The following is a 12,218-nucleotide window of genomic DNA, read 5'->3' as shown; positions in this document are numbered from 1 at the left end:
GCTGTAGCGTCGCACTACCTAAATAAATCACCTTTGTGTGAGAGGAAAAGGGCCTCTTTAGTGCAGGCTTCCAACATCGATTTTAATGTCTCCTCCAGTACTGGTGGTGGTTCACGGTTGGAATTATGGACCAAAGCACTACACCTTACAGAACACGCCAACAAAATACATAATGAGGTAAAGTTCCCAAAAATAGCTGGTGGTTTTAAACCGGGATATTGCTATGGAACGATAAAAACACTTAACACAGGGAACTCCACAAATAACGTCGGCCACCTACCAATTGGAAATGAAACTCAATGAAATTATAACTCCATATTTTCCATCACAATAATCAGTAAAATCGAGCACAGAATTCAGCGATTTACTCCACATCATAGCACCAGAAGACATCCCTTCCCTCGACATAGAAAGTTTGTTGACAAATGTGCCAGTAGACGAGACAATCAATCTGATACTTAATTGTATATACCACTACCAGTACCAGAGATGGCATTAAAACCGATGTTGGAAGCCAACACTAAAGAGGCCCCTTTCCTGTCACACAAAGGCAACTTATTTAGGCAGTGCAACATTACAGCAATGGGGTCAAGAATTGGGAACTTACTCATGAGACCCATGTGTCTATTTTTACAACAGAAATTATTTAAAGTCTGCTGCTGTACAGATGAAATCTTGACTTACGGATGACAATGATGATGGCAATCATATTATTTTCTTGGCTTTGTATCTGCGTGTGTTGTGTGTGTGTGTGTGTCCCAATTCCTCCCACTTCCCTCTCCAATCCAAAAACTGGTTTAAATAGGGTGGTCCCTAAACACCCTCCTCTCACTGAGACCACCCCCACTTCCACCTCCTCTCCCCTCCCCCATCCCCCCAAAAACCGGTTCAAGCAGTGTGGTCCCTAAACAACCGCCCCCACCCCCCGCCTCGGACCTCAACACCCTCATGGGAGAACGATAATCGCCCTCCCCCTTCCTCCTCCTTTCCCATCCCTATTTCCTCCCCCTCCTCCTTCCCTCATCCCTTTTCCATGTTTAAATGGTTATAGATTTTTAAGGGCACAATTCCCCGGGACCTTAACTCCCTCATGGAAAAACGATAATCCCCCTCCCCCTTCGGCTAAGGCCCCAACAAATCCGTCGCGTGCATCCAACACGGATAAGCGTTTTGTGCGTCTCAATCAACTGCCATAATTCAAATACGAGTGGCTCTACACGGCGCATGCGCGTGGGTGGCGTCAGGTGCATTACGGGCTGCAGTCACTGCACGCGCAAAGAACAAACCGTTTTGTTTTTAGCCGCAGTTGGACGTGTGTCTCCGAGCCAACCAAGCCAGACACCCATCTCAAACGTGACCTACAACAACCTTTTGTTTTTTTATTATATTCTAATGGATACATTCATGTAAATACCTTTGTTTCATAAGTTACTGTATCTAGTGTTCAGGTCACACATTCTACACATCTGAATTTTTTTTGTATTTAATAAAATAAAGTGCAACTTTACAAATTTCGAAATCAGTAATCCTTACCTCAGAGTTACTACAAGTCTCTCTTCCGTTGATATTGATCTTCTGTGACTGTTGTCAGATTTTGATATTCTAGACATAATGCCCTTGTGAATCAAGTCAAAGGGTTTGGCGACATCCGACAATATTAAAAAAAAAACTTGTCTGGATGCTGTCGTAACTTGTAAGTGTTGCATATTCTCCACTCTTTCCTCGGTCAAAATTTATGTCATGAGTCCAGATTTTCCTATTGTTCAACACTTCTAATTTGGTTGACAGCAATGAGTCGTAGAGCAAAAACTCGCACGCTCCCTTCATGACGGCAAGTGCTGCTGAACTGTTCGTCTTGTAAGTAAACCGTCACTCGTTTGTCTGGTTGGGCCACACGTGCACAAGACAGACACCCTTATAGACGGACAAGGCTGCTTTGGCAGTGTTGGACACACACAACAGATTTGGTGGGGCCTTAGCCTTCCTCCTCCCTCCCCTTCCCCCTTCCCTTTTCTATGTTTTATGATGTTGGTATATGACCTGAAGGTATGAGAATGGAAATGGTATGGTATGGTATGGTATGGTATGGTATGGTATGGTATGGGTAAGGATATGGGTATAGTACAGATATGGGTATGGTGTAGGTATGGTACAGACATGGGTATGGGTATTGGTATCAGCATCAGTACGGGTATGGGTATTGTTTTGTTTTGTTTTATGATGAAATACAAAGTGTTCATTAAGTACTATTAACAAAATGTTTATAGATTTCTAAGGACAAATTTTTTTTAAGTAGTGTACAGGTTGTTCAAATCAAAATATAACTTGCTTGACCTTTAGAATTTATTAAGTGTTAAATTAAGCTCATGTGATAACTATGAACCACCTGCAGTCTGTTTAGGAGCTGAAGATCGCTTCACAGGATCGTGGAGTCTTTAAGAATTTAAGATGACGCAATAATCCAATGGGAATTTCTCTAGTAATGCTTCAGGAGCTGAAGACTGCTTCAAAGGATCCTGGAGTTCTGAAGGCATCTTTTTTTAAGAATATATATTAATAACTGTCCAGAAATTTTCAACATTTCGAAATGGACAGGGCAGGTAATTCTAGAACAACAGCAGGCACTACTGGTGATGGTCTGGAACAGCCAATGGCATCAGCATTGATTCAAAACCCATCAACAGCTGTTCCTGCACCTACATCAAGATATGGTCAGTTGTTTGTCATATGACCGGAAGGTATGGCAATAGATATGGATATGGGTATGGGTATGGAATGGATATGGGTATGGTAAGGATATGGGTATTGGTACAGGTATGGTATGGGTATAGGTACAGGTATGGTGTGGGTATGGTACAGAGATGGGTATGGTACAGATATATGTATGGATATGGTACAGGTATGGGTATGGTACACATATGGGTACAGTACAGATATGGGCATAGGTATGGTATGGGTATAGGTATGGTGCAGACATGGGTATTGGTATGGGTATGGTACAGATATGGGTAGGGTATGGTGTAAGTATGGGTATGGTAGATATGGGTATGGTAAAGATATGGGTATGGGTATGGTACAGATATGGGTTATGATACAGATATGGGTATGGGTATGGTAGGGATATGGGAACTAGCAAACGCGAGTGATAGTGAGCATCTGCTAATGAGTATTATTGACCTAAATAAATATGAACACATACAAACACCAGACAATACATAAGGACTGAGAGGTATACAGAATAGACATTAGTGCGCAAAGTTCTTATTGACATGCAAACCACTTTCTGGTATCATTCATTCCATTCTCTATTGTATATCTCTATTGATGAGTGAATAATTCTGAAAACGTGTATCCAGACACCTAAGTGCCACCCTACCTGGTTTATGGTGATGATGCAGGGAGGTGGCAGGAGAATTGTTGTTGAGCAGGAGTTGTTGGAGGGTACCAGTAGGATTGGCATTGGACATTCGATGGTGAGGTGGTCCAAGGTTACCTGCTGGGGTTGCTGGACTTCTCATTAGCTGCTGACCCAACGCAGCCTGTGCTTGGATTGCTACCAACAGAAAGGAAAATGATCTATAAAACACATTTAAAGGCTTAATTCTACTGAAGATACCAGTTCTTTTTCTCTGATATTCACGACTACCTTACGTTGCTTAATTCAACTTACTTCTAAGGTCATGAACAGGTCAACATCATAATGTACCAAGAACATGAATTTTTCTTAAATAACAAGCTCAAATGATTCTATCCCATACAACCTCTGAAAATACATATTCTGAGGTGCAAAAGAAAAGCACTGGGTGTGATTGCAAAACATGCATGAGGACACTTAATTCATATTAACTACTATGACAGTCAACCTTTAGATTTATGTTGATCAAGGTATGTACAGTACACAGATACAAAGAAATGTTGTTTGAGTAACCGCATTCTTAATCTTGTATTTTTTCATATTTAGTATACCATAATGATCAAAAATATATAAATCACGAAGAAACAATGTTCCATCCAAAATCTATTTTGATTCTGAATTTTTATTAATCACCAAAATTTAACACATGCATAAACAAGTAAAAAGTGCACCAAAGTTTCTTCAGCCCAATAGTTTTCTGTACAGCCACTACAGCGTATAATCAAGGCCACCGAAAATAGATCCATCATTTGGTGGTCTCGGTATAATGCTGTATGAGCTGCGGCCCATGAAACTTTAACCAAGGCCCGGTGGTGGCCTGTCCTATATCATTGCCAGGTGCACGATTATGCCAACTTTAACCCTAAATAAAATAAAAACTACTGAGGTTAGAGGGCTGCAATTTGGTATGTGATGATTAGAGGTGGATGATCAACATATGAATTTGCATCCCTCTAGCCCCAGTAGTTTTTCAAATCTGAGGGCGGACAGAAAAAGTGCAGATGGACAGACAATAGTTTTCTTTTACAAAAAAATAAAAATTAATAAATTATACTGTACAACTTTAAATTACAAAGATTTAATGATTCATTTGCAGTAAATAATCTCTATGTTCCATTGCTTACATACATACTGTAGTACCTACACCAGGTTTATAAATGTTCTTCCCATGATTACGTATGTAGAGAGGGTTCATAATGACAGACTGGAAATTAAAGTACAGCTTTAAGTGAAACAAACCTTCCAACCATTCAAGGTCATATATACTTTGGGCAACATCAGAGCCAGAGAATTAATAAGGGCATTTATAGTACTGTACAGCCATGCTCATAACTGATACTACATGACTGCAAAGGATTTTGTTCAAATTCACTTACTGGCAACGTAACATGCTATTTGAATGTGAAAACACATTTACTTCGTAAAATACGGCCAAAATATATTTCATAAGAGTAAAATCTATTATATATATATATATATATATATATATATATAAATTGTAAGAAAATATCACATATAGCCAAATTTTGTAAAAGCATTGATAAAACACTTTCAAAACTTTCAATCACTTGGTGCCAAGGCATTCGGCAAAAAATGTTCATCAAACCTAGGTTCAAATGTTAAAATATAAAATTCAAAAAAGATATCATAACATTATATATAGCTTGAATTGCAACTATAAGATTTTAAAAAGCCTTGATGATTTTGACACTTCAAAACTGAAACAAATGAATACATGATTCTGAGCAGTAATACTTGTACTGTACAGTATAGCTACAACACATCCACCGTCATCAACAGGTGGATGGGGTCTGGGTAGGACACAACCAAAATTTTCTTTCTAAGCCTAGGTGTGCTAGTTTTCTCTACTTGCTAAAAACTCATTACGCTTAATTCATATCTTTATACTAACAATTTGTGATGGGAAAGCATATAAAGTTATCTACACATTCTCATTGTTCAGGTGACCTTATGAATCAGTTACAGTACACTGCACTCCATAATCATGCCAGACTTTTTGAGAAAATAACCAGCTTAGTCAGTTTAAAAAACTGGGCTGTGTATGCCTTGACGATAATAATAATAATCATCTCAATGAATAACTATCTTTTTGATACAATTTAAAGACTCTCAATCTTTTATTTTTCAAAGAACACAATCTCCAAAAATGAATCCTTTAGTAAACTAGACTGCATCTCAGAAGCCTTGGATTTTTTGTTAGTCTTATAGATCACTATTGCAGCAGACAGACAGTTTGAACAGAGCCTAAAACTTCAATCTTGCTATAACTGTTAAGCCTATTAGAACTACTTTCATATGCTGCAGAGGTAGTTACAATGACCACTTTAAGTAGCAAGATGCGTGCGCTGGCATTTACAGCACTGCCAACCTTGGCCCTAAGCAGTGCAAAAGAAAATTGTATAATCAATTAATTTCATATAGATTATGAATGATACCAGAACTATATACCACTTTATGTTGCATCTGAGATTTTGGATGATACAAAAATCTTGTGGCATCACATTTGAGCATGATTGTACAGTATATTGACATACAATCATCATTTTAAAATAGACGTTTACACAATCTAAGTAGCCAGGTATAGCTCAATATTTAAAATATCTTGGAGATCTCTGGAAGTTTACCAGCAGTCATAATGAGGCAACTGGGGAAGGCCCTTGTCTTCTCTTTGCACTGCAGTGAGGCAAACATTATTTATTTCCTGTAGCAAATGAATATACAGTATGTTTTGCAGTGATTAGGCAAGAGGAAGCAATGATACATTATAAGACTACTCCTTGCATTCACGCAGAGTAAAGGTTTTCAATAGCTTCAAAGTATCTGCCAAAATATGTGCTAAGACAACCTGAACCAATAATGAATTGCCATGGTGACCAATTTCAAGATAAAATTTTATGGTTCAACCACTTAAGTTCTTTTTGTCAGTACATCAACAGAAACATTTTAGGTCTCAATGTCAAACAAGCCCTAAAAGCTACTCCTTGAAGACAATCTGCCTGGCCACTTTTGAGATTTTTGCAGTCAAAACTTGGTGGTAAAATAAACCACTCAGGTTTCCTGCCTATGGGTTTACAGGCTAACTTTTTGTATTACTTCCTGTACATTGGTCTTTCGTGATATAATACTAGTTTTTGTGTAATTTTGAAGTAAAAAAATTATGTATTATCATGGTATCCTTCGAAATTTAAAACAAAATTATGGTCAGAATGATACATTGAAGGTGGCAGTGAACAGACATTTCTTTGTCATAAACCTTATTTTTCCATAAATATCATGATTTATAAAACTTTTTTTGCACCAAGAAAAAGTACAAATTCATTAAAAAAAAAAAAAAAATTATATATATATATATATATATATATATATATAATCATGAATATACAAATGTCATAATATCAAATTCACGCTACCTCAGGAATATCTCCAAAGGAGAATTATCAAAGGAGAATTATCCGAAGGAATTTATATAAGTGATAAATGAATTGGAACCCATCGGGACACGAACCCTTGACATGGGCCTATTCAGCGACTCAGTGGGCGTTACCACTACACCATCAAGAGAGGTATAAGTCATTACCGAGTCTGCTGTACTGTTTTTTCCCCGTCGTGAGCGGGGAAATTGTACTTAGCCTCAGCAACGACGCACCTCCGCCATGATAGTTCGTTGGTACGTTTGGAACATGCAGCTCTTATTATGAAATTTTTTATTACACCGTGATTTACAGTAATACTTCGATCTTACACGATTCGAGTTGCGCGAATTCACACACACACGAACTTTTCACTGGAACCTAACTAATGGGCATACGCGATTTTTTCACAGACACACGAAATTCTCAAGAAACCCTGCAGAAGTGGGTGTTTAATTTTTTAAGTAATTTACAAGTTTTCATGCTTTTATGTGTAAAATCTGTATGAAAAATGCATTTCATTCTTTTTATGTGTAAATCTGGTATGAAAATGCATTTCATGCTTCTACTGTATGTGTACAATCTGTATGAAAAATGCATTTCATGTTTTAATGTGCAGAATCTCTATGAAAAATGCATTTCATGCTTTCATGTGTAAAATCTCTATGAAAAAAAATTTCATGCTTTCATGTGTACAATCTGTATCAAAAATGTATTATTTTTATTTTTGTACATGCATAAATATGATGCAAAGGTAATTTCAGCACATTCACTTAGTGTACTTTTACAAGATGTGATCCATTTGCAAAGTTACTGCACTTTTCAAAGATGATACCCTGCAGAAAATGCTTGTTTAATGTTTGAAGTACATTTATGTTTTCATGCTTTTAACTGCAAAATCGATATGGAAAATTTATATTTATATTTCTGTTCAAAAATATTACAAGTATTATGTCCATTTGCAAAGTCTTTGTCACAAGGACTTTACATGACCTCGAGATGAGGTTGTTCAGTCGCTCATTTGATAAAATGAATTCTTTAATGTAATATCAGAGATGTAACTAAGAGTTGTAAAAGTGTCATTCTTTGAAAATTACTCTGTTCACCTCGGAGAAAAGTGCTGGTGCAATCTGTATGTGCATGTAATTACAGCACGTTCAGTTGGTGTACTTTTACAAGATGTGATACCTGCATTTTTCAAAGGTGATACCCCTGTAGAAAGTGTGTATAATTTTTAAGTTTTCGTGTTTTTAGGTGTAAAATCAGAATGGAAAATTTGTATTTATATATTTGCATAAATACGATACAAAAGCAGTACAGTTACTTTATTACAGTATCTCTCTCTCTCATTCGTAGTTAGCGCTCAAACATACGTTTAAAACTTATTATTCTCTGTACGTCATTACCTGCACAGTATATAATTTTAAATTGATTGAATTTTACCTGTACTGTACTACCTTCTACTTAACATTATGTACATGTTTTAGATGTATTATGGAATTGTACTTTTGTTGACTGTGATGTTTTGCCTAGTGACGCAAAGAAAACGGCTTTTACTCTAAGTGACAAAGAAAACAGCATCCCATGAATTAGGGTAACATTAGTATACATACATACTGTAAATGCGCTATCATGAAACTGTGCAGTACTCAATTTTATGTCAACCATTTACTGTATTCCTTTTTTAAGGGTAATAAGCTAAATTTTAAATAAAATTACACTAACTTTAGTTCATTTAAAAGTTAGCTTAATACTTTGGGAGCATGATTAGGGTCATATTTAGTACTTAAACTCTGGAAATAAACATTTATTAGCATTTTTAAAGACCATGCCAAACTTACGCGAAAATTCAACTTGCACGAGGGGCTCCGGAACCTAACCTTGCGTAATTTCGAGGTATGACTGTATATACAATCATGACGCTACAAATGTCGCTTAATATCAAATTCACGCTACCTCAGGAATATCTCCAAAGGAGAATTATCACCGAAGGGGAATTTATATAAGTGATAAATGAATTGGAACCCATCGGGACATGAACCCTTGATATGGGCCAATTCAGCGACTCCAGTGGATGTTACCACTACGCCATCAAGAGAGGTATAAGTCATTACCGAGTCTGCTGTACTGTTTTTTCCCGTCGTGAGCGGGGAAATTGTACTTAGCCTCGGCAATGACCCACCTCCGCCATGATAGTTCGTTGGTACGTTTGGAACACGCAGCTCTTATTATGAAATTTTTTATCACACCGTGATTTATATACAATCATGAAGCTACAAATGTCGCTTAATATCAAATTCACGCTACCTCAGGAATATCTCCAAAGGAGAATTATCACAGAAGGGGAATTTATATAAGTGATAAATGAATTGGAACCCATCGGGACACAAACCCTTGACATGGGCCTATTCAGCGACTCCAGTGGACGTTACCACTACGCCATCAAGAGAGGTATAAGTCATTACCGAGTCTGGTCCAAAGCCCCTAGTGTCATGAGCACTTTGTTGTGGCAGGGATCTATCCTCAGTACCTGACAACCCATCCGTTCTAGACTGACTTCCCTTAAACAGGAGGATACAGTGCTCTTCAATACCTCCTTCTGAAACTCCCTGGTGCTCACAGATGTCTGCACTCCAGATGAAGACTTTTCATCCTTTTTAGATAGTATTTAAGGGCATGAACTGAGCATAGGAACATCTATTCCAGTTTCCCTCCAACAAACTCCCAAAGGAAGGAACTGATAGAGTCAAATCTTGGATCTGGAACTGAAAAGATAAAATGAAAAGGAGACAGATCTCCGCCCTTCAGTATGTTGGTCAAGGTATGATAGCCCATGCAACTCCCTTCATGTGCTGCTGTTCATCAACATTGTTACTTTGGCCAAGTTCATTTGTGTTCAAGAAGCACGTTTATATTCAAGAAGCATCAGATATGGCTACAAAATGCCCAGCTGAGTCTTGTGCTACTGGTGACAAGAAGTGGAGGGAAACCATTAGCTTGGAGGAGAAAAAGAATTTCCAAACATGAAGGCAACGTGCCTGTCATGTCTACATGGAAATTTTGATTATCTCGGTTAATGATCTTGATGATTCTGAAGGACATGAAATTGATTAGTGACACTTGACTCTTCAGCATCAATGAAATCCATGTTTATAGCAAAGACAAGAGCTAGGGTGATCAAGAAGATGGAGAAATTGTTAGTCATGTGGATGGAAGACCAAATTCAGAAAAATGTGCCATTTAGCCTACTAGCAATCCTAGGGAAGGCAATTAATTTTGTGAAACCCCTCAAGTAGCTTGCCAATGACCTGGGTTGCATGCAGTACTTACAGCAAGTAATGCCTGGTTTCTACACTTCAAAAGGTGCCATAATTTCCACAATGTTAAGGTAGGCGGTGAAGCCACAAGTGCTGATCATGCAGATGCTGAAGCATTTAAACAAGAACTGAATCTGAAGATCATGGCAAAAAATTATTTGCCTGAGCAGATATTCCATGCTGACGAAATCTTTTGGAAAAGCATGACAGAGTGTACAAACATTCATCAAGAGTCCAAGACAATGCCTTCGTTTAGGTTTACAAAGACTGGGTAACATTGGTTTTGGGTGGAAATGTTCCCAGGTTCAAGTCGAAGCCTATGCTAACTTACCATTCCAAGAACCATAGGGCATTCGAAAATACAAGCAAGCATGTTACCAGTTATTTATCGGTACAACACAAAAGGCTAGATGTTGGTGGCATTTTTTGAGGACTGATTCTTCAATCAAGAAGCCAATGTAGACAATACCACTACGACAAAATCGTAATGCTCAGGAAGTAGCTTGAATCAGACATCAAAGCAGAGGATGTTCACGAACTTGTTACCTTTGACGCTGGAGAGCTTACAAATAAAGAGCTCATTGAGCTGGAGGAAGAATGAAACAAAGAAATTCAGGGGAAGGAGGAAAAAACTGTACCCCAGCCAAAACAGGACTTTGCAGCCAAGAGATTGGCCGAGGCATTTCTTGTTTTGCTCAGGGGATGAATATTGAAGAAATGGAGGAAAATTGTGAAAGATTATCAATAGCAGACAGGCAAATCCAGGATGCTACTGCCAACACCATATTTTCTTGAAAAAACCAGATAAATCCAGTTTTGCCATCTACCAAATCTTCTTGGGCCTCTTCTAAAGACATAGAAATGAATGATTATACTGGAGTTAATTTTACCAAAGTATGTGTTCTAAGCATTAACTACGCTTGGATGTAGGCTCAAGTAAGTGTTCCAGGCACGTTAAAGGTTAGGCTATGATATGATACCATATACAGGTAGGCCTACATAAGTCAGTGTTACAAACATGTTCCAGCTAGGCTAAGATGAAGGCCAATGTAAGTGTTCCTGACATGTTTAAGGTTCAGCTAAGAATGTTCTCACATTTTTTCCTCAACAACAAACAATTTGAGTTAATACAATTAATATGCCAATGTCATTGTTATTTTTATTGGTATACTATTTTTTCTGTTCTTGAGAAGTACGTCCATCATCATTCCATCAAATTTAAAATTTAGTATTCATGTAAACATTTTTAATGTCTATTGTTGTACTTTCTTTCTAGAGTATACAATCCCAAATTTAATTATTGATTGTTTTAGTTGGTCAACTGCCTATGGTTGCATTTTCTTTACTTGACTTTTGTGAAAAATCATGGAAATACAGGAGCTTTGTCTCTATCAGTATTAAAAATTTAATGTTGCAAATGCATTGTTTGTTAATCCTGCTCATCTTGGCTGTCCTCTCCTCTGTATCAATAGATTTGGCAAGAGAAAGACAAAAACAGGAGATAGGGCAGGCTGCACTGAATGAGGCAAGGCTGGGGTCCTCTTCAGTGAAGCTGATTTTCAAGCTAAGAGATGCAACTGATTCAACCTTACCCAACAAGTCCAAATTATTACTCTCTCATATAAAACATTAGTATATCAACGTTAAATTTTTGGTTAGTTACTTTTCGTCAATTTTCAGTGACTGACTCTCTTTGCTTTGTGTGTACTTATTACTATTAATGTTAAGATTCATGTAATAAATTTGTCATTATTCTATGATTTTGCAGTTTATTTGATGGACCCATCACAGTAATTAGCATTACCATTATAAGTTACGGAAAGTCCAAGGGTAAGCTACCTTAGTTTAGTAACTTAGCCCAGACTTTCTTTCAGATGCTTCAGTGCCCTAACCTACACCAAAAACCAGTTAGGCAGCCCATAGCCTATGATCGTATGCCATTACCGTAAGTGGCAGTACTTCTGTATTCCCGCTCTTGGCAAAATTGATTAGCGGCAATCCTGTAATGCTGACCTGACCAGACTCCCCAACATTGTGGTTACTGCTGTCAAGCTC

General features: G+C 37.6%; 1 protein-coding gene across 4 annotated transcripts in view; it reads right to left on the bottom strand.

Moving 5' to 3' along the window:
* LOC136849218 (uncharacterized) overlaps positions 1–12,218 on the bottom strand; it is a 760,295-nt gene that overhangs the window by 105,553 nt on the left and 642,524 nt on the right. For all 4 annotated transcript variants that reach the window (XM_067122421.1, XM_067122439.1, XM_067122450.1 and 1 more), the window contains one exon: positions 3,377–3,553. In XM_067122421.1, the coding sequence (XP_066978522.1) occupies positions 3,377–3,553 (177 nt within the window). The remainder of the gene's footprint in view (positions 1–3,376; positions 3,554–12,218) is intronic.

The sequence above is a fragment of the Macrobrachium rosenbergii genome, chromosome 2 (assembly GCF_040412425.1).
Source record: "Macrobrachium rosenbergii isolate ZJJX-2024 chromosome 2, ASM4041242v1, whole genome shotgun sequence".
In the NCBI taxonomy this organism is placed as follows: Eukaryota; Metazoa; Arthropoda; class Malacostraca; order Decapoda; family Palaemonidae; genus Macrobrachium; species Macrobrachium rosenbergii.
The sequence above is the reverse complement of the archived record's forward strand: the minus strand, read 5'-3'. Positions and strand labels throughout refer to the sequence as shown.